General features: G+C 37.4%; 2 protein-coding genes across 7 annotated transcripts; one reads left to right on the forward strand and one right to left on the reverse strand.

Annotated features, from left to right (window-relative positions):
- Positions 1–2,992: 2,992 nt before the first annotated feature.
- LOC105044000 (late embryogenesis abundant protein At5g17165) lies at positions 2,993–5,108 on the forward strand. Its single transcript, XM_010921764.2, has 2 exons — positions 2,993–3,262; positions 4,480–5,108. The coding sequence occupies exons 1-2, from the start codon at positions 3,138–3,140 to the stop codon at positions 4,736–4,738; spliced, it is 384 nt and encodes a 127-aa protein (XP_010920066.1). The 5' UTR covers positions 2,993–3,137; the 3' UTR covers positions 4,739–5,108.
- A 1,703-nt stretch (positions 5,109–6,811) lies between these two features.
- LOC105043999 (protein BCCIP homolog) lies at positions 6,812–15,988 on the reverse strand. 6 transcript variants are annotated; one of them, XR_831817.4, is made up of 10 exons: positions 15,706–15,988; positions 15,552–15,628; positions 15,198–15,461; positions 14,909–15,118; positions 14,738–14,803; positions 14,347–14,439; positions 14,212–14,268; positions 7,483–7,597; positions 7,308–7,354; positions 6,812–7,208 (listed from the first exon to the last, which is right to left on the reverse strand). XR_831817.4 is itself a non-coding variant. In XM_010921762.4 (9 exons), the coding sequence occupies exons 1-8, from the start codon at positions 15,971–15,973 to the stop codon at positions 7,499–7,501; spliced, it is 1,134 nt and encodes a 377-aa protein (XP_010920064.3). In that variant the 5' UTR covers positions 15,974–15,988; the 3' UTR covers positions 6,812–7,354; positions 7,483–7,498. The 6 variants fall into 6 exon arrangements, 1 of the variants encoding a protein (XP_010920064.3); XR_831816.4 differs by having other exon boundaries at positions 6,812–7,127; positions 7,269–7,354; XR_831819.4 differs by adding an exon at positions 10,627–10,859 and having other exon boundaries at positions 6,812–7,354.
- Positions 15,989–24,181: the final 8,193 nt, after the last annotated feature.

Below are 24,181 nucleotides of genomic sequence, written 5' to 3' on the forward strand. Positions count from 1 at the left end.
GGAATGCAATATCAAAACATTTGTTCTGCATAGGACGATATAGGTTTCCATCATTCGACCTACATACATCCATTTGTAGCATGATCATTCAAGGAGATGGATTGCGTGCCGGCCTTATTTGATAACCATATCCACCACCGTCAAGGGATCGTCCTAGCTGTATTGGCCGGTGACCTCTTTGTTAGGTATACAATTGTGTGAATAACTTGAAATAGGTTGAGTGTCCACCCCAGCCTCGTCAAGATATGTCACCCTTGGCGTAACAACAAATTAAGATTGGATAACATCAACACCATTCTTAATTCAGTTCCAAGCCGAACATTCAAGTCAATAATTCCAGCCATCATTCTCCATTTTTCCCTGCTTAAAAAGGCAATAACTTTGAATTTTGACGCTTGGTGGATCTGAGACCTGCAGATATCCACCTTTCAATTCAACGTGGGATGTTGCAGTTGCCCGTTACATCGATCCGCTGACGTCGGAACGGTGAGGTGGGTCCCGCGAATCGGAGATGCCCGTCAAGACAAGCACTCTCCACGGAAGCTTTTGTGATAACGCAGCGATCATATGCACATACATTAGATAATTACATTTGAAACAAAATATTCCGATGGAGACTACGGCCCTGAATAGGATAAGGTTGACGACAATAACGGATTTATAATGTTATGGCGGATCTTCGCATAACGTCCGTTATTTATCTCACAATATTTAATTAAAATTTTTAATATATAAATAATATTATTATATAATTATTATAATAGTATCATAAGAGAAAGCAGCGGTCAAAGATTAGTAACTTTATTTCTAAAATTATTGTTCATTTACTAAACTTATTTTTTTTTAGGACTAGACTGTTCAGTGAAAAAAATTAAATTTTAAAATTTATCTGGCATAGTGTCATATGTAATATCTATGCTTTTTTTTTGTTTCACTATAATTAATAAATTTATATATAAAAATTTATATAAATAATATTTATATTAATTTATATTATAATTTTTTATTTTTATTTATTTTTTAAAAATAAACCGCTGGTTTCAAAGTCTCGAAAAATTTTATCAAATAATTTAAAAATAAAAATATTTTTTTCATTTTTTTTTTTTGTAAATTTATGAAAACAAATAAGAAAACCGCAAGTGCAAGAGTAAATGGGCTTTAATGTTTTAAAATATTAATAGACTGTTGTAATGCTGAATAATCTATTGTAACCGTCATTATTTTTTCTAGTTATCAGATATCGTACCATGCAACTGATATAACAGCCTTTTATCCCAAAAAAAAAAAAAAAGTGTTATAACAGGCGTTATAACGGTATAGCTACCGTCAGTTTCAAGATCAGGAATTTTTTAGACAGAGGAACCTTCCTCGCAGCTTCTTGTATCAATTTCAGCCCCCGGCACCAGCTGCCGAGTGACGGCCGTGATGGGGCGGTGAGGCCGGGGGCACTTCCGTACGTCACATCCCATAACTTTGACATGACACATTGTTACAATTTTTTAAATATATTTTTTTCGCTGTCGGAATCGTTCCGTTTCGTTTTCGAAGGACCAATCGAGGCGAGGTTCCCGATCCGGATCCTTGGGTGCACCGGAACTCCACCCATCGTAACCGTCCAAACTGGTACTCTGACTTGATCATAAACTGTGTCGAGAGCGGATTTAGAGGACCGCCTTTCTGCTTACCAGATGAGGAAGGGCTGTTATTATCTACCCAAAATTATCGCCATCTGGAAAGCACGCTGGCGGTGACGTGACATGCGATATTATAAGCTCCCGTTTTACTGGTGCAGTCCTTTGGAGTGACGTGGGAAGCTTTTTACGTTGGTGAGGATGGTAAGGCTATTACTGGGATGACACGTTAATTTTTATTTGGAAGTTTGTCCAATATTCACCGGACAATCTGTATTTTTTAATATAAACTATTTATATTAAACAAGGATATACTGGACAATCAAAGCAAAAAAACTGAATATGGTGTACAAGGAATGGCTCCATTAGATGGACCACACCTTTGATTTTGATACCAAATTATTATTAGAATATTTTGAGAAACAACTTTGAAAGCAATTCAAGACTAAAATAACATATCTGCCTGCAAAATTTTGGTATAAAATATTTATATTAGATAAGGATATGCTAGGCTATCAAGGGAAAAAAAAATATAATATGCAAGAAATAATACGGGGTTGATCACAGTTTTAAAAATTTTTTAGAAACAAAATTTAAAGTAATTTAAGAATAAAATAATAGATTATCTTATTGTTGTATTGTTATAGTTGTTCTTATCTATAATAAATTTAGTATCTTATAGTTTAACAAATTTTAATATTTATTTTTATTAATATTTTTTTAATAAGATAATGATTTTTGATAATTTTTATATATTTTGAAAGATAATCATCTCAATAAATAAAAAATAATAAAGATCATTGTTACTATAATACTGTATTTGATAATCCAAATAGAATCATCAAGATAATTTTGAATTACTATTTATTTTTATTTTGAATTAATCTGATCCTCAATAGTTTAAGGTCACCGGATGTGTTATGTTTTAGTGATAAAAAAGCTCTAGATATTTATAAATTATTTATTTAATATTTTTTAAATAAATAATAGATCATCATTTTCTACCTTTCTTATCATAAAAAAAAAAAAAGAAATTGGTTTGATATTTTATAGAAATATCATTGGCTACATAATACTAAAATCCCCTGTATATAGAGGTACTCAAAGCGTTTTGCGTTTTGCTTAAGGACATAATCGGTCATTAGCTGAGACAGAAGCGCCATTGTTGTCATTTCGACACAAAACGGAACGCTAACTGACTCGAGGAGGGCGTTAGGACACCTGAAGAGATCCGAAGGAATATACCCCCGCATATTCGCATCCTTGCCCGCGCCACCAACTAACGCCGTGAAGGACCCATGCTTACGAGACGGCGAGCCAACGATCGCCCGCGTGGGTTACGTTGGACGGAAATGCGGGAGTAGGTGGGCGGTTTTTGCTGGGTTTATAAGTATCCTCGAGGGGGAGGAAGCCGTTTCTTTTTCTTCATCCACTCCTCCCTCTCCATTCTCTGGACCAAACTCTCTGAGATCGAGCTCGATCCAAGGGGATCTCGTTCTCTCTTGTATGGCAGCCAATTCTAAGGGGCGAGTGCTCGCGGGCAGCTTCGGGAAGCGACTCGTGAACCAGATCTGGGCGGCCGGTTCTCGGGATCCACCTCCCTTCCCCTACTCCACTGCCTCGGCTTCTAGGTACCTCCGCTCGACGATCTCTGTCGAATGCCCTTCCTTTGACCAAGGTTTTTAGTTATTTTGGTTCCAACGAGCTTTTGTTGATGTGGATCTGATTATATTCCAGAGTGATTCTACTCTTTCTTTTTTCTTGATTTATTTTAGTTTTCATTCTCGGTCGAGTAAATTTTTAATCGTTAATTTTTCTTTGGAAACTCTCTGTAAGACGATGATCCGTACTGATCTACCATCACTTCATTTGTTATGATCAGATTTTTTTTTTCTTTAAAATTTTCACCAATTTATCTCAAAACAGGAAATAACTTGATGAGTCTTTCTGTAAAAACTTAAGAAGTAAAGAAATCTTGTTTAACGGGGAAAAAATAAAGAAATCCTCCACATGGATCTCTTCGATCTTTCTCTTCTTTTTCTTTTGCATATCTAACCAAAGGGAAGCTATGAAGAATGAACAATTCTTGATATATGGTAGGTTTCACCATCTTATTTCTCCGGTGAAAAATTACTTTAATAACCGTCTCCGCCGGTCATCATATCTTCTTTGCTTTTTTTTTTTTTTCCCTCTCTCCAAAATATTGACAAAATATCAACACAACCCTTCTCGACCTTTTATCCTTTCCTTCATTCTTCCGTCCCACTGTGGGGAAAAAGTAGTCATCGTGAAAGAGAAACAATGAAAGCACTGATAGTGAGAGCCAGAAAGCATCCACTACGAGCCGGATTCTTGGTCCGGACAATCAGAAGCGTAGGATCCGTCCAGGTCACCCTCTTTTTACTGCCCCCTCTGGTTCTTCTCTGGACCTTGGGACCCGGGCAGAATGCCTGACCAATGGCGACCGTTGGAGGGGCATCTCAGCTTTGGACCGTACGCTATGGACAGTCCTGATGATAGCAACTCTCTGCCGCTTTTAATTACTGCCGGTAGATTAAGAGTTCCATCAGGGGCATCTAGGTCTTTATACCTCAAACGGAGCAGTACTACCGTACACGTCGGTTCGACCCTTATCCGCCTCCGGGTTGTTCAACCGCGCCCCGCTCGGCTCTTGTCCGGAGTTCCCCCTACTTCACCAAAGTGCTTCTCTGAACACGGAACAGCACGGTCGTCGAATTGCTGATCGACACGCTTACGCTTCAAATGAGGGGTCCCTGTTTTCTCGTGGTTAGCTGACACGTGTATGTGCATTTGACGTTCCTTTTTGAATCTTTTTCCCGTGTCGCAGGAGGGGCGTGCACGTGTCAACGTACGACAAGAACGTGGACGATCAGGTGCGGCCAAGCAACGTGCCGGACGATGTGATCGCGGCGCAGTCGGACAAGTACTGGGGCCCGCATCCTAAGACCGGCGTGTTCGGGCCCGCCGACCAGAACTCCGCCCCCGGCGGGGATCCCACCGCGCCGGCCGGGAATGGTCCCTCGGTGCTGGATCAGAAGGCCTGGTTCCGCCCCCTCGAGGACGTCGACAAGCCTCCCCACACCTGAGCCCGTCAACGGGCCGAAGCTGGAGAAGACGAACATCGAGCACTTGGTGGGCTCTTACTTCCGGTTCGTGTTCCTCCCGTAGAAGTACCGAAATAAAAGCATATCTAGTAAATGATAAGCGCGCGTTGTTTACATGTACTGGACCTATCGTATTTATGCTTTGGAAGGATGACGGTGATGCTGATTGACGTATTTCGATGTACAATCTTGCTACCATATTTCGGAAAAGTTGTGATTTCCTGCTGCATTTGTTCCTGCGTTATGATTGCTTTTTTTAAGTATTTCTTCCTTCACCTGCCTTTTAAATATCTGCATAATTATGTATCCTTGAAAATCTTTATGTGCATAATAATCTGTGGGGTATTATCTATTCGCAGACCCTCGCAATTTTTTTTTCGGGGATTATCTATGATCACGTCTTTAAACGGTATCAAGGAATTATGAGTTCCCGAAATGCTTGGTTTCGAGAGAATTGATGCTTCCGTCATTTCTTTGGAATCCCCTTGTTGGCATATAATTCCATGCATATTTCTTGCTTAATCCACGGAGAAATTCCCATGCAAATGGGAGCTAAGGCAAACGGTAACTGAGTGATAGGGCATTCGAGAAACCACTCGCTTGCCTCTCCCAGTGGAATGTAAAGACGGGAAATTTAGACGGGATTTTGAGGAAGCACGCGATGACTTGATCAGGCAGTTCCTAAATTACTGGCAAATTGAAAATTACCGTTTCGATATATGATTAAATGGGTCGTTTTATTTTTTTTCAACTTGTTCTCTGCTCGTTTCGTCCCTAATTGGTTAATCATTCGCGAGCAACAGAATCAAACAAATGCCATGATAACTGCCTATTTGATTATGTCACCATTATATCGTATGGAAATTGAACACTACATACTGTTGGAGCTGAAGCTGGGCATGCTTATCAGATTATGCAGCTATTCATGTTCATGAACATGCATGAGATGCATGGTAATTTGGTATTAGAGTAGATTGGTTGCTGAAATGGACATGTATTAGCTCGATCCAATGTGGATTATTGTTCATGGGTTCCAGATATCTTAAGATCTAGTTGGAGAACGGGATAATAAAATAGGAACAAGCCATAGTTATCCGTATGTATATTTAGTTTCGGGATAAAGTGGGATCTAGGCAATCATCGTTTTGTCCTCTTTGACCGCGTGTTTGCTATCTATATGACAGATAAGTGAGGGAAAAGGATCCTTATCCTGTTCAGGACAAAGTTTTGTGGCGCGTACGAGAAATATGCAGACATGTTAGAGATCAGACATTTCAAAGAGTAAACTTTGACACATGTCCCATAGTGCATGCGCTAATATTTAGAATCTAAAATAATTATCCTCAATTAAAGCGACATTTTAAAGGTAGGAAGCATCTTTGAGAAGATTTATTTATTTATTGTTTGGATAAGTTTTGCTTAATCTTGGCAGTTTGGAATCAAGTGCATATTTCGTTAGATAGAATTAGAATTATAATGAATAACTTTCATTCCAACCATCTATTTGAAGGGAGTTACAGTTCTATCCTGAAGAAAATAAAAATGTGCTGATCCTCCAAAATCCAAACTTTATTCTCTCATGGCATTCATATCCCACTTCATTTTTTATTCTGATTTTGGTCATAAACCAAACTTATTGGAAGATACAGCCATTCTTATTCCCATTTTAATTCATCCACTTTTGGTTCCGATGCTGAGTGAGAGGGTATATGCCCCATCAGCATGTCCTTCTGGAGGAAAGAAAGGTTGTTAGTATAAGGCCATGAGGTTGGAGCCGGTGAGGCAATCCTTCTCTTGGGATGTGAACGACCTGTACAAGCGCATACATGCATGCAAAGGCGGTCGGGAATAAAATCCATTTATCAGTTGGCAAAACATAAGCTTACAGATAAAAATGATCACAAATTAATTTTATTGGTTGTAAATTTTGCATAAACTACCTTGACCTTAGAACATAAATCCAGCTAGGAAGACAGCAAGCCTAGCACTTAAGAATTGCATCATACACTCATTAAATGCCATGAATAATAACAGCCACTTCTTAAATCTGGTAAATCACGAGATAACATCAGATGTTTCTGGTGGTAAATCTTTAATTTTCTCATGCAAGGTACAACAATGGCTGATGATGGAGATAGTTTGTACAAACAAGTCCGGGCTCACGTAGTAACAAATTAAATAGTTGCCTCAATTTGTTCACAATATAACTTAGGTACAAAATTATGAAAGATTCCTGAGGAATAACTCATAAAAGGAGATTACTGCCGGAACAAAAAAGTTTGATGACCTCAAAACTTTTCTCTTTTCGACATTTGCAAGCAAAACATGACATTTTCCTGCAAAGCCTCAAACCCAAAATGATGGTTCACATCTGTATAATAGCAAATGAACTGAAATGAATTTGTCAATCCCCTTAACCCACAAAACAAAGCAATGCACAGCCCTGAAACCCCTGAAATCAGAAGGGAACCAGAAAAAATAAATAAATAAAAATAAAGTACAAAAAGAGAACCTCTGCATTTTGCATTTTGGGTGCACGATACAATCTCACCACTTGCAGTTATAACAGACCAGCAAGGTTTAGCCCTACCATCTAACCTGCAAGTCAAGCAGGAGATTCATGAATTTAACATTTGCACTGAATGCAACAGTAGTTGCCATCTACAAGAAAACCAGCTGCAAGGGATTTAACAATTGTTGAGTCATAATTGCTATCAATATCTTACCAGACCACCTTTAGCGTTATGATTCAACTACTAATGATTTTAACTTCTCGCGGAACTTGGGAACATCATCAGCCTTTACAACCATGACTAGTCCCATCTCCTTGTAATTCTTCAACTGCAGTAGAATGTAAATTCCACGGTTAACCTACCTTGAAGGTCAAAAAAAAAAAAGATAATTCGCACTAGAAACACATGACATGCATGTTTCAAGAAAACTATATTTCCTTTAACAAGTGCTGTTGATGCTTATAACTTGAACCTCCTTTTCTTCAGGACATGATTAACCTTTTGCCAAATTAGACAAACATAATCCTCTATTTCATCTGGACTACATTGGAATAAAGGTGTCACTCAAGTGTGCATGAAGATGAAAGAGTGTCCTCATAAAAACAGAAACAGCTTGTTCCTGATGTTGGTCAGAGTTGCTATCAGTAATCTCCTTTTATTTAGCATTACATTCAACTGGACCCCGAACTAAAAATGCATTGAGAAGGTTAAAAAACTTTCCAAGGAAAGGTAGAAAATTATATGCAAGTTTATAATGGAAAAGGAGCAAATATTGCACCATGAATCTTATCTATTCAGAGCCAGCTTCATGAAACTAATTAGAAAGATATAATCAGCATGCTGCATCCTTTGTTAATAAACGTATTTGATATTCTGCTGAGGCATGACTTAAACAAAAACCTTTTTCACGATCACTATTCAAGAAAATTCTGGGTCTATTCTCTTTTAAATAATTTTCCTTTTCCAGTGAATAATACTTTTCCTTCAATGAACAAGATCAGGCAACTTCATTCAGTTTCCACTCACTCATAAGGCAAAAGGGACACCATTTCAAGCTACCTTTTTTAACCATGATATAAACAACAAGAAAAAATAAATTAACCACATCAGCCCTTTAATAATTTGGCCATCAGAATTTTTCTGACAGTTCCTTCCAAGTGAGGCATGGTAAGCTCTCATGAGAGTATCCATTTGTTTATGTAGTTCCAAGTGACAACGATAAATTTGATGTCCAATTACTATGCAAATGCAGCTTTCATGGGGGAAAAATGAATAAGTATAATCTGCAAATATCGTTACAAGCTAGTTTGGAAAAAAAAAAAATATTTGCAAATTACTGATAACTGGACACAGAATATGGCTTTTATGATAAGAAAATGGAAAAAAGAAAATACAGAGAATACGAGAAATACTATGAACAGTAGATCTGGTTTGCTGCTTGGAAGGGACAATGAGCTCAAATCTGTAAATTACTTTTTCTCTGTTACAAAGAATGTCCCAATAAAAATTTTTGGAGTTGCTGGGTGCTTAAAATCTCTATTCTCTTTCTTTCACTCTGCCTTCCCACAAACCAACAATACTCTTTATCACTAAAAAGGTTCCAACAGAATGTTGGAGGGGTAGTTGAACTTTACCTTTCCTCTCCTTCATCCACCTTTCCAGTACAATGACATACAGTATCAAACAAGAAATTTTCTTAAAAATATGATTCTCCTGCTCATAATCAGATTTAATGCTAACACTCAGATTACTATAAACAATTAGTTCAACAAGATTCACTTAAACCACAACCTAGGATAAATTCAATATAAACAAACCTTCCAATTCATTAGAGACTAATAATGCTTGAATCTTGCAGATGCTTCCTATGTATCTTAGGTGCATAACCACTAAAACAAGTTATGGGCCCGAACCATTTAAATGGTTGAGCAATCCACTACAAATTACAGGCTAAGACATCAATAAGTTATGGCCATCAAGCCCATAGAGCCTAATACTTTCATGGCAGTTCTCTAAAAACTATCTCCATCCTTGTCCAGCCTCATGTTTGAAGCCTCAGTTAAAAGTTTTGTACCAATTACTCATGGTTTCAAGCCTTCTTGGTTTCAACAAGATAATCCATGACGTATTGAATGTACTTTGATCTTATGTGCTAATGTATTTCAATGCATTTTCTCTGCTTTAAGGTTGTCTACAATTAAGGACATAGTCCATCCTTTCTGGATCCTTGTTTCAAAGAAACAAGCCTATGTAAATGATCTCCTACTTGCTGTTTAAAGGCTCATGATATATACCCCTCTAATAGTAAACAATCTTTGGTGTTCTATATCTCCATCTCTACTGCTTATAGCTAGAGCCTAAACAATACCAAGTGTGAAGAATTGTATAGTCACCAACGTCAGAAGGGCTTTCAGTGCCATCTTTCATGAATGAAATATTCTCCATTACTGTTCTTTAGAAATAAATCTCTTGACATGGTAAGGCGGGTCAAGTGGATCTCCATGTAAAACAAACATTTGCTGGAACCACGTCTTTCCCATGATGCTGCAAGCCTTTCCACCATATGAGATTTAGTTTAATTCTGGAATGCATTTTGTGGCATCAAATGTTAAGGTATTTTCCATTGCTGAAGGGTTATTGCCTTCAACTTCATCTTCACAAGTATATATCATAATCTTCAAATAGACGTTTGCTTGACATAACTTTTCTGCTTTTCTTCAAATTAAAATTAAAAAACAAAAAATCTTGCATGCAGTTTTCAAAGTTATGACTTGATTTAGAAGTAATTAGTAATGGATTTCAGGGGAATGAAACAACTGCCTGAAATCCACCATGCCACAAGATAATCATAACAGCAAGGCCCATGAAATAGATCATAAAACTTCTCCGCAATTATCTCCTTGATCCCTCCTTCAAAAAGTCTAAGAGTTACTAGATACAGATACGCTTTGATCACCATTTGAGCTTCTACATGCTCCTCCTGTTGGAAGTTTTGCACGCACCTACATCTCAATCCTCCTTAAAATATACAACACTACATGCTCACAATTCTCCTGTGGATCACATATGCACAATGTCAACATGCCTTCAATTACAATGAACCTTTTGCTTTCTCAACAAATTATGATGAAATAGGTGCTATAGAGCATCACCCTGCACTGTAGCGGGAGCCTCTAGAATCAATGTTCCATTAGTTATATGATTACCTTAATGTAATTTAGGTTAATATGGTTAACGTAGGATGCAGAACTAAGTGTCAACAATATGCTTTTGAACCCAAATTGTATTGCAATAGATAAAACAGGTCAGAAAGCTATCTAAGAGACTGCTATGGTAAACAAGCTATATATTTTTAACCTTTGATAAACAAATCTTGTTGGTGCAGAATCTGATAGTGTTCAAATGGCCTTGTTTGTAACTCCCCAAACTTCTTCAGTCCCTCCCTTAGATGTGTGTTTATCTGAATTCACTGCTCTACAACATTTTGCTTGCCCTTGTTTCTTTCGAAAAAAAAATCTTCATGACTGCAGTTAGAATGATTATTTGCTTCTCAACAAATTATGGTGACATAGATGCTGTACAGCCTCAACCTACACCATTACAGAAGGCTCTCCAATCAGTGGTTCCATTAAATTTAAAAGATTACTTTCATCTAATTTAGGCTAATATGTCTACAGTGAAGTCCAGAACTGAGAGCCAACATGTTCATGGATCCAAATATATGCCAGTTGACAATATAGTGTAGCAAGTTATTGGAATCAGCTGTACAGTTATGTTAAGCAAGACTATTTTCTTTTAGCATCAATAAACAAATCTCATTGTGCAGAATTCAACAGTGTTCAATTGCTTCAAATTCCCAACCCAAAACTTCTTCTATCCCTCCTTTAAATGCTCATTGCTCTAGGCTCATTGTCTTATAACTACAGTAATACTAATACCAGAATTTCCCACCAATAAATCATTGGCTCCTATTTTCACTTTAACAAAAAACCCTTAAACTTATGAAGTAATTCAAAAAAGTTATGAAGAGCTAATTAAACAATTGAAAAACTTTTGATGTACCTGATTTTACCAGGGAGGGCAAGCTAAATATTTATTTAGAAGTTTATATAATCTTCTTCTTCTTTTTGTTAGTTCCAGCAGGAATATGCAAGTTCATTCAAAAAGGAAGTTATGCGGGTTCCAGAGAGTTAGCATGGTTTTGCATCAAACATCTAAATGGACAAGACAAATAAAGATTTTAAGGCCTACAACCCAATTGACGAAGATCAAAGGAGCAATGGCCCTACTAGTAAATGGTAATGATAAGTGAGAAACTGACCAAATCATTAACGAAGGCCCATGGAAGATTTCACAAATATTGAATATGTTACTGCCCATGATTTGAAAGAAGACCACCAAGCATCAAATCCTAACATAGCTGATTTCAAATACAAGCAGTTTCAAACACATTCATTTAGAATGTAATAGATCCATCATCCTACCTCATTTAAAATTCAATCAAATGCATCAGGTCAAAAACATGGACCTATTAGAAGTTCTGTTCAAAAGTCAACAATTTGCTTTGTCTCCACTGTCATACGTAGGGATCCAAGGTGGACAAAATCTCATTAAATTTTCGTTTGATTTATTTTTATGTACATATAACAATGCTAAAGTGACATCAACTCTCACAAGCAACACACAAAAATCATGGTTAGCAACCCCAAAACTGCAACCGTAGGAAGGCTGCCACCCATGCAATCCATAGGCAAACATGTAGGCGCTAACCCCAATTTTCAGGGTTGTTTATGAGGATTGGTGTAAGTTTGGCATTTTTCATGTTAATAAAAATAACAAAAGGATTATTGAAACTATTCTGTATTTTGTGTTTAAAGTCCTGCAGAAACCTAACTAAGTTGAATGCTAAAGGGAGTTTATGGGGGTTTTGGCTGGTTACACAAACCTCAAAACTTATGATCAAGGAAGTATTTGTAATAAAAATTTTAGGTGAGAAAAGAAGTGTTCTGGCATTTTCTTTCAATCAAGGTTCAATTTGGCAAAGAACTAAAGTCAAACAAGACAAATTAAACAAGAGGAGGGAGAACTAAAAAAAAAAAAGAAGAAGAAGAAAGTTAAGAAAAGGAAAAGAGAGAAGGAAATTAAGAGAGAATTTCAAATGTTTTTTCAGCGACCAACCCTATGCTTAGACCCAAGGGAATGACCACCACAAATATTGTATAATAATAATTATGTTTGGTTCATACACAGTGGGTCCTGCACTGCTCGAAATAACTTCTTTTACAAATTTATCTACATTCTAAAATCTTTTTTCAGTATAGAAAAGGAAACAAAAGGTTTGGCTGACCAAAAGTCAAACTGACATATTACAAGTTATAGCAAAAATTTATATTTCAGTTGTATTATCTTGTTTTGTACCATGAGTCCATGCTTCCTCAGTAACTCAGGAATTTAGGGTTGAGACTAAAGGATTTGCCAGTCTTTATGAGATACAGCGAATCCTAGGTGGCATCCTATCCAACCACTCCATTCTTACAATGATCTGGTCCAAAACTAGACAGATGTTCAAAATGGAGCTGATAAATATCAAGCTCAATCAGCTTCAATGATGTCATTTACCACATAACTCTACCACTTCTGTCTTGATGCCCTTCTTATTGTTAGGCATGTCTGGACAATACTCATCAGAGAAGCAACTTTGATATGACAATTAAATTGCATCTTGCCTCAATTATATGAGTAGAAGGGCCGATTATTTTTTTACATGGTCAAAATGGATGAGCAAATTCTTCTTCTAATTGTAAGTGTATTTTGTTGATCATTGCAGATGCGGAGAAATCTGCCAACATATGTGCCTTCCACCAAATTACACATATCAGGATAAACTAACCTGGCAGACCATCATTGCCAGGTTCCTTTAGCACTGTGCTTACATCTGTGGCACAATGGTCACATTAGGGAAAAGTGTTGGATAAGATAATTCCTATCTCTTAATTGATTGAGGGGGACACATAATGGTTAGGTATGTCAACAACTGCTCAAAGACCAGAAATTTGATCTAGAATCTTACAGCAACAATTATTTTGACATAGAAAAGATGAGAAAAATCAGCAAATAAAAGAGGCAACTCAATGAAGATATATCAGAACAACTAGGAGAAATGAAAAAGAAATCAGAAAGGCAGCCCTTGTTGTGATCATTCACTACAATGATCATTGCATGATAACCCCAGAAACTAAGTTGTTCGAATTAGGAGAAAAAAAAAGGGATCTGTAAAGTAGACCTACTTTTGTTCTTTATTTGCTTTTTATTTACATGAGCAGTGGTAATATCTACTAGCCCTTGTCACAACAAATAACTATGACAATGCAGTAGCTTCCTTCTAGACACATTTATATTCTAAAAAAGTAGCTATATTTCCCAACTTTTCAATTTCTGAATAATCATAATTAAATTTCTTCCTTGAAGGTTAAAACCATGCTATTTAGATAAAAAAGGTTGAGTTTGGAGATTGCTGGACTCTTAGGAGCCAAGGGGAAGGTATTCCAAAATTGGGGTCTCCATTGTTCTTTGCATCATAAGAGTTCCACATCCTCCAAAGTCCAAATTCAAAGTCATAACAAAGCTTAAGAGATTAAGAAAATAATACAACAAATAAAATTAAGCAACCTCATAAGGTATACTAGATCCTGATATATGTTAAAACCTTTTTAAAAGTATAACCTATATTTAAAACTTTCAGAGTCACAGGAAGAGCTTTCATTATTAAATTATAATTGGTCACCAAAGCATAGTTGGCAGATCTAACCACCTGCATGTTCTACAACTGCAAAAAGACTCACGTTTTCCCTTTCTAACAGCATAGTGATTCATGAAACACTCATCAAACAGGAGAAGAACAGTAATTTATAGCATGATCATGGACAGCCATATGTAGCATACCTCAGGTGGAACCAACTGCTCAGCATGCAGATGAAAAGTAAAAGATAACGAGCTGAGCTGAAATGAGAACAAAGACCATATAAATAGCTTAAATATCAAAACAGAATGGATATCCTATGTCCGACCATAAAATACCTCACGAAAAATCTGATCTTCTGCCTTTATATAAATGACAGGTTCGTCGCAATCCTGGCTCTGTTTTGCCTTGTATTGGTTGACATTTTTGCTCTACAATAACGAACAATTTGAAGGGAAATCAGGACCACAGAAAGATCAAGAGAAGCAGAAAGATGACACTGGACTGTTGAATAGAAATGAAGTTCACTGCATCTTAGTTCTCAGCAATATTTTAAAAAACAAAAAATAAAAATAAAAATAAAAGGATCTTGATCTCCACTTACAACAGGCAGCATGTTTCTTTGGGTCATTGTCAGCCAGCTAAGTCAGAGGACACTATAAGCTGAAGTTCAATAACTAAAATTCAAATGGCAATGAAGAATTAAACATGGATAGGAAAACAGTATACCTCAAAGATTCTGGCAACCAAGATATAGTATTTGAAGCGGAACGAATCTCGAAGTTCCTGTGTGGGCTTTAAGAGGCAAAACAAGTATACCCATAGCAGGAATGAAATTAGCAACTCAAGTGAACTCAGTAAACTATTAAGTATACAGAGAACAAGTAAATCGCCTCAAACCTCATCCTCTGTTGCCCATGAAACCTCATCAAAGAGCGCGTCATAAAGTGGAGGCACCAGTTGGTAGGGGCAGTTCACAAACCGCTGCGAGACCAACAGACCAACATCACTTGCTTGCTGTTCCAACAGCAATTTCAGCTTTTTCTTTGTACTGTCATCACTGCAAACTTCAAGAAGGAACCGCTTGAGCTCCTTGATGCATCTATGTCCCTGCAAGAGATCAGAAGTCACAATTTTGTTCACAAAAATGTAAAGAAACCAAGATGAGATACAAGATTTAAATTCTTACAGCATATCTCCCCAGGTTTAGGGCACTGATCACGGCATAAAGACCCTCATCATCATTCCCTCCATCATCGTCTCCTTCCTCCTCTTCATCCTGGTCGCCCGATTTCACGACGGTCCCGACGGTGGTCTGCTCCAAGATCAGGTCCACGAAGCCACTGAGATCCCACGGCTTGTTATCAAGGTAGTTCTGGAGAAGAAGCTTCACACCATGGAAATCCCCGGGCTTGGGGTCAAAGAACTCGAAATCAGCTTGCACCATCTCGACCTTCCCCGAAACCAAACCAAGAAGAAACATCATAACGTGTGGAACCAACTGTTGGATCAAACAGAATAGAAACAAATCCAAGATTCTTACTTCTTCTTCCTCCTCGTCTTCGGAGGACTCGATTCGTTTGATTGCTTTGGGTGGCTTAGGATCGGCAATTCCAACCTCTTATTTGGATCAAGAAGATGAATACGTGAGGATTGGGAGATCGAAACCTAGAATCGAGGAGGAGGAAGCGACGTACCTGTCGTTCTGGAGGAAGGGGAGGGATCGGGATTGGTGGAATTGGGGGCGGTGGAGCGGGCGAAAAGGATGGAGCGGGCGAAGGGGGAGAAGGCGAGGAGGAGGGGAGGGAGCCTGGAGAGGCGGCGCCGCTTCGCCGGCCGCCGTCCCTGGCCCATCGTCGCCGACTCGGGTGGAGAAGGCCGCCAAGGGTTTCGGGGTTTCAAGGGACCTCGTGTTTTCCCCCGCATTTTATACGAATACTGCAAACTGGTTGCAGTGTCCAGCATAACGCAGAACCCAAGGTTGGTGGACCTAAAATTATTTTGTAGGAACTTGGAGATAATTTTATCTCTTGCCTTTCAATATATATAAAACCAGAGGTAGAGAATTTGGAGCATACTTTACATTTTAATTATATTTTACATGATAAATTATTTAAACAATGAGTGAGGAATTAAATATTTCACTCTATGGCTAATTGTCAGACATGCATCACTTGTGTTCATATCAAAGAAAAGAAGATGGCAATGCATAGTAAAATAGATGCAATAACTATAAAGCCATTCTATGAGTGATGCATGCTTGGAATATAAAATCAACAGCAGCTCCCTTATCCTCTTATGCTTTTTAATTAAATTGCCACCTAAATTTTTATATTTTCATGTAGCCACCAGAATTGCTTCATCATGATTATGTGATAAAATGTGAAATGCAAATTTAGCATCAATGTAGTTTTTAGTTGATTTAGTTGATGCTTTATATCGACACATAATAATGACATAACCATGTTGGAGTAGCTATTTGGAAACATAAAATGTATAATTAATTATAGTTCCATCTTTAGTCCTCTTTCTAAATATTAAAATTATCACTTTTGTGTTTCTTGAATACCTTTATCTAGAGAAATATAACAGAAAAACAATATGTAGATCCTTATACAAACAACATGCAAGTCCTCCAGAACTAATTTTCTTTGTAATGGCTTACATAAATTGCATAATCTCTTGTTAACTTCAAGTTGAGAGGTGGAAGTTATGGTATCAGCAGGGGATATATCCTAAATATTCATATCATAAAATGGTCTAATTTAGAATAGTCTCCTTTCTAACAATAAAATGATTGTTATTGTGGTCGAGACTCAACTTGAGTTATCGGTTTGCATGACAAACAAAGAAGTGAAATCTTGTTTAGCTGTTACCTAGCTATGAGGTTTCTACACACTAATTACTGACATTAGATGTCTTTTGTCTCCGACAGCAAACTTTTTGATTGTACACGTCTTAGAAAATTATTTTCCCAGATCAATGTGAAAATGCATAAGCTATTACTATAGAAATATAAAAAAATGTACCGATGCTTTGCTATTACTACTTTTTATTTTGTGTTACAATGGCTAACAATGGCAGTTTTGGCAATTGTTATTCCATCTGAAAGATAATGAAAGTAGTGAGACTAAAGAGCTGGCTAATGGCTAATGGCCCTTTTCTTTGTTAAAATCTCAACTATTATAATGTAAAAGCAAAGTTTAGAATACAACCTTACCCCTGAGTGACCCCACTTTGCCTCGTATCATCTCAGCAGCCATCTATATGACTTGGAAATATGAGAAATTCCATCTCATTTAAGAGTTCTAAGTGTTGAATAACATTAGATAGAAGAAGAATTTGAGTAAGACCTCCCTTTGCTAGTGTACTTCGTTAGCAACCTTTTATTTTAGCAACATTCAGATTTCCTACCAAATTCAGAAGCCTAGCTAAGTCATTTGAAGGATCAATACCAGGCCGATGACATACCAATTCACATTTCCTTCTTTTTTTTCTTCTCAAACTATTTGTTTACTACTTTCTTTTATGTTTGATTTTGCATGACTCAATAATAGAGAACGTTTTCACAGTGCTGATGCCCAAATCCTTTCATATATATAAATCAATGATCTAAGTGCTTGAAGATTGGAGTCATTATCTTATTTTTGTTATTATCTAGAAAAACACTTTCCAAATTCGCACATTGGATGGTCTCAAACTTTATTACTTCACTCGTCTACTCCTTGCTCTCCTATCATGGCCTATTTGGAAACGGAATCATCTTATGGAGGGAAGTCATTGGGATAACATGGTTTACCATGTCCTTAAGACATATGGATAAAACCACCTTGTTGTTTTGATGTCAAAGGATAGCTCTTTTGACATCCAAACAAATCCTTAATTTGCAGCTTAGGTTGCATTATATTATAGTGGTCACTCCTAAATGTCATGCATCTAATCATGTATATCTATGTCCTTTAAATCATATTGTATTAAGTTGATATGTAAATTAACAACAATACTATAGGCTATAGCCTTTAAAAAATGATGCCAAATGTCAAACCAAACTATTTTCACAAGAATACTAAATTATAAAAGTCCTAAACCTTTTTCTCCTGGCTTTATCAGCGTATAATCCACGCTCACTCTATTTTTAATTCCTAAATAGATCGGTGATCCATTTTAAACTAAGAATCCTTTTTTTTTCAGAAATCTTTCCTTTAAAATATAATTTCAGCTGGAAACAATTGATAGATTTTTATGTATTATATGAATTGCGACGGGGTAATTGCGGGATCAAAAAGTGACAGACAGAATTTGGGGGGAATATTTGCAGATTTTGAAACTCATATTTTTAATATAGTAGAGACATATATTTATACATCCTTTCTAGTTTGATTTTTCACCCCCCCCCCCCCCCCCCCAAAAAAAAAAAGAGGGGAGATCTCCATTTCAATGAACAGTAAGAGCAACCAAAAGCATGAGCGGTAGCAAACCTAAGCAAGTCAGTGGGAAAGGAATTGAACAAACTAATAACAGTAGAGAGGGAAGAAGCAAAGGTAGCCATGAAAACTGCCAGTTGATGCCTTCAAGGGTGACTTTGACTAAGTAGTGAGACGTGGATATCCCTGAGATATGGTTGATTTGAAATCCACTCATTGTTTATCTAGGAGATGATAGTTGCCAAGTCTTCTTCAACCTATATCTACTCGAGAGGGGAGTGTTGGATTGGAGCTTTAATCCCTATATATCCAAGTAGCAGGGCCACTAAGCAATGTTGAATTGGTGCAGTACTTGCTAGTAAAACTCTTCCTTGATAATTCGAAGTTAAGAATCTAGTACCCGATATCATCAACACACTGGTCAAAAAAATTAATTTTAATAAATCTTGGTTGTAGGGGCTTGCAAAGCAATAAGGCGAGGTTGAGAAGCAGATGTAGCAACATCTGGATCAAAGGAGTTTCAGTGACCAGTAAGCATGCGAGGCTTGTCAATGATGAATTCAAATGTATTCATCAGCAAGGGTGATACCTTGTCATAGGATAATTATCGGTGGAATAACTTCTTTGCTATAGATCTCCTTATTCGCAGCCTTCCTTATTGTCCACATAATGTAGGAGGAGTGAAGTTTGTGATCAGCATAGATCAGAACTCACTGGTTTTTGGTGAAGTAAAGCTTTTTCTTGGATGGCATTTAAATATTTAGACTGTTGGCTAATTATACCCATTCATTTGCCTAGCATGCTAATTTACACACAATCTCTGGGTGCTTTTTCTTTTAAAAAAATTGTTTATAATTTGACAAATGCATACATGACAATTTAACCAAACTTGTATACCCAAATATTATCTATGCAAATAGCAATCAAATTTTTACTTAATTTCTTTTTGCAACAGTAACTCATCTTTTATTAACTATCAAGTTAGTCGACTCTATTACTTGATGGCTATTACTGAAACCACTGTCTAGAAATATATAACTTTGTATTCATTACAACTAAATCTTGTGCATTTATCGGAGATTTAATTTAGCATGATGCTAATTCAAGAGGTTCTTTTGTTTAGTAAAAGTTCCTTTTAATCAGGCTAAGTTCTTCCTGAAAACTAGGTATTGTTTGTTAATCATCTACTCTTGTTTGAATTGTGCATGCATATGCGTTTGCAAGCTTTGCTTGCTTATTCTTGCATATTTGTACATCTTTTCACTTTCATATGATACTCATTGGTGATTCTAATCACAATGCATAAAATTAGTTTTCCATGACATGCATATTGCATAGGTGGTGTATAGCTGACATGCCATGCGGTTTCTTGGAGTCACCACCATGGCCAGTTTTTGGGATTCTTGGGATAGGTTTGAGCCACATTTCCTTGTTTCACTTTTCTCTATATATGGATATTTCTCTCGTTTGAGGAACTGTGTTTGGCAGCAGCCATGAGGTAACCAGTGGAACTCATGGCTCAAAGCTTGCTGCTTGGGGTGGTGACCAAGTTTTCAATGGAAGATTGTAAATCAGGTTTTTTTTGTTCTATTTATCTTCTTTTATATATCTCTTTGCTGTTTGCTTGTTAGTAGAGGCAATATCTAATCCTCCCATGCATGGCTTGGTGGTTATCATACTTAATTTCTGTCCTAGGCAAAATTTCAGCTCAGATGGATCCTTCTCAATTTCCTACTTATATAAAGAGATGGCAGTCAGGTTGGGTTGAATCAGATATAGGTCAGTCAGGATACAAGATAGATCAAACTTCTGTCAATCTAAACTACATCTATTTATTAAACAGGTCAAAAATCCAGATCCAAATCTGACCATCTTATTAAATAGATAATCTCACCTGATCTATAACTAGTTGAATCAAGTTAGATGGTTTAAATGATTAAGTATTACCTCCCTCATCATTATTGGAACTCCACAGATCTTTGCTTTTATATTTTCACTCTTACAGCCAAAGGATTTATTGCAAGCCACAAGGGAATCTGTGATTTTATCATATGAAACATGCAAAAGCCTAAAGAGGTGAGCTATTAGTTGGAATCGTGCCAGCTTTTGTTATTGATAGCCGGTCTGTCCTGGTACAGGATAACGAACACAACCATACTTGCTAGTCTAGGAATTTGCTCAAATAAAGCATTAAGAAGAGAATTCGGCTTGCATCTTTCGCATGAAATTAAGAATGATTGATCTTCTGTCACAACATCGATCGTTGGATAGCATCCTGCACAGATCTCAAAGTGCTCCAAACTCTCTCCAATCTACATGGATTTTGGACTGGCTATTGCATAATCTAATGGTGGATTCACATGAAGGAAGATAGATGGATCCTTCCTTCACTGAAAGATATGACTTCTGTCCCTTAAAGAGAGTTAAGTGGCCGACCGATGTTCAAGCTGCTGTTGCATCTGCTCTGTACGTGGAGTAGCTGTTAGTGCTCAGGCTGAACCAACCCATGAAAAGCACCCAAATTTACCCATAAACTTATTTGGGAGACTTGAAGGCAAGTTGGTGACGCAGCAAGGAGGCAGCCTGCACCTGGCCAAACCATCTTTACATCGGGTCACAGCAATGCTACGCTGTTTTAATCCATTTTTTCATCAAAAAGTCAAAACTTCGAGCTAGTGGAACGGCACTCCTGATCCTTGATGATATTTCCAGGCTCAAAAGGCTAATTTGGACGTCCCTTTCCGATCATAATATCGTGCATTACCATGATATATAGCTCCAATGTTGATTCTATTGGAGGTCTGTGGTGGGTCGACTGTGCTTGATAAAACTAGTCAGAAAGGTGTTTTTATGGCCCAAGACAAAGGAAAAACTGTATCCCTATCCTATACCACATGCGCCACCTCAGCAGTGTACCACAAAAGCAATCCAAGATGAGATAAGGAGGGCGAAAATGTACAAAATCCGTAAAGCCTACGGGACGATAATGAAGCCTACAGAAATGAAAATTTTAATGAGCATAGTGCAGCGTAGCATTGCTAGCATGGTGCATGTGGTGTAGGGCATTATTTCTTAGGTCCAGGCCGATTGTATGGTGGGGATGTTTAAACACGGGAGGACCACCTTGGATACTGTTTGAGGATTGAGAAGATCCATTGGGAAGCACTGTTAACATTGTTGGGCATGTGCATCAACTTTTTTGATTGCAGGCATGCACCATGTGTACCACATCAGCAATACATCACAGGAACAATCCAAGACAAGATGAGGAAGGTGAGAATCTATGAAATCCATAAAGCCTACGGGACGATGAATGGAGCCTATAGATATGAAAATTTTAATTAGCATAGTGCACCACAGCACTGCTGGCATGGGGTATGTGGTGCAGGGCATTGTTTCTTGGGTCGAGGCCAATTACAACAGGGATGTTTAAACACGAGCGGACCACCTTAATTGGATGTTTTTTAAGGATAGGGGAGATCAATTGCGAAATAATGTTAATATTGTTGGGCATGTGCATCAATTTTTTTTGATTGGAGGCATGTGCATCAACTTAAAAGGTAATATAATTAGGTGGGTGGTGAAATGCATGTGGTTGATGTAAAAGGACAGGCCAAAAAGGAGCATTATTTGAATGAGTCGACTGTGATCATCGACAGCGAATAGTCGTGACCCAGAATTTTTTTGTCCCTTTTAAGTTGCGGAAGGCGGTCCTAGTATAATTGAGTGCACTTCCTGTGATTATTTTGGACAGAAAGGGAGGAAAACCCACCTAATTGCACCATAAAACCATGGAAAAATCCTGGAGATGCACCAATTTATGAAGCCCAAAAGTTCTGGATGAAAATATGTCCATATGGGGGTGTGTTTGCTTGAGCAAGTCCTATTTCTTGCACTTCTAAAGAGAGAGAGAGAGAGAGCTCACAATGAGTTTTTCTCTTAAATATTTGATTCTGATAGACACCTGAACCAAGAGTAGTCTACCATTTTTTTTATAAAGAAATTATTTATCCCATTTTATAAAAAAAAAAATCAATTTTATTCTTTTCTTGCGCTGAAAGAGGCACTTTAGTCCGTTGGGGTGATTACTTTGTTATTTGATGACTATAATGTCATCATCATCTTTCTTGTTTTCTATTTCCTTTATCATCGATCTCCATCTATCTTGGCCATACAATAACCCCCCTTGCAGCTAGCCAACTAGATCTTTTGCCGCCTGCTGTTTAAATAATAGCAAGGGGACCGGCCTGCATGGAGACTTAGTTGGCTAACATAGATGGCTAATGAATTGGTTGATGAGTTGGTCATATTCTAAAGCAAAGAAAAGAGAAGGTAATGACAAGATGCAGGTACAGTTCTAATTTGTTTAAGCTTTTGACAATGGCAGCCTCAACGTTTGATCTAACCAAGTGAAGATTTTGATCTATCAACTTCATAGTAATGAAAGGATGAGATCAGAGTTCTAAAAAAATAGAACTTATTTTTAGTGAGGAGCTTTATTTATCAACTCCATAGTAATTCAAAAGATGAAACTTGACTTTTAAAAATTAGGATTTATTTTTGGTTTAATATTTAAAGAGACTAACTTCTCAAATCTTGGTGGAAGAAAGACCGGTTTCTCTTACACATAATTGGATGAACAAACAAGAGGAGAGTCATGGCAAGAGACATTGAATCTTGGAGGCAATCTCAGATAGATGGTGGCATGCTTGCGTAGGGATGTTCGAAGAAAAACGTACATGCATGCACCTTGCTTGGCACCTGGGCCAGGAGGCACCACCAAATTAAGCAGCATGGGAAGCTGTTTTGGAGCAAGCAGCTGATCCTAGCAGCATCTCGGGATAATTGGGGCGGCGCTTTTGTCTATGGGCAACGAGCTGGGCTGTACATCCGGGTCCACTCGCTATCATCCCCGGCCAAAGTCTCACCGCCGCGACGTGCGGGCCGATGTCCATGGCCACGTGCCCATCACGTGCCTCGGTCCCACATATGCCTTTCATCATTCAAAGAGCATATCAAACCAACGTACACTTGGCTGAGATAAAGCGATATCTGGTTGCTAGCAAATTATTTTAATTTTAATTTATTATTTTAATAAAAAAATAGAATTTAATTATATATATATATTTTTTGATACATAGGAGGCTAACATCCCAATAAAACAAAATCTGAGGAGAAGTTACAGTCTAGAAAAACAAACAGCAGCCATATCAGCCATTACTAAAGATCGGATGTTGGGCGGAAAAAAAAAGGAAATCAAGCCAACACCCAAGTCATTGTGAAGTTTGGACAGGCCATCTGTAGGTTGATTAGCTTCTTTATATGTGTAAGTAACGGAGAAAGGATCCAGTGAGAACAAAGAATAGCAATGTCCAGCGATAGAGGAACATATTTTTATTGACAAAGGAAAATATATTTCAAATAATTTTTCTTGTGAACTAACATACTTTAATTGTCAGATTTTAGCAATTGTTTACGAAGCTTTGCCATGCAATGTGAAGGGGATTATAAGAATTTCATGCATGCAATTATGGAATTTGATGCATTTTTATTGAGAAACTGCTGGAGCTTGCATCCAATACATCAGGTGAGAAGTTTTATAACAAAAAAATTAGCTAGACTTTTTGAGAATATTAAAGTATGCCTAGGCTCAATTGCTTCTGTCCCCGGGGCCGAGAAGTGCAGAAAATTGTATTTTGATAGATCTGAAGAAAAATCTATTGAAGTGTTAATCCTGTTTTTTTCAAGG

The sequence above is a fragment of the Elaeis guineensis genome, chromosome 4, assembly GCF_000442705.2.
Source record: "Elaeis guineensis isolate ETL-2024a chromosome 4, EG11, whole genome shotgun sequence".
Taxonomy (NCBI): Eukaryota; Viridiplantae; Streptophyta; class Magnoliopsida; order Arecales; family Arecaceae; genus Elaeis; species Elaeis guineensis.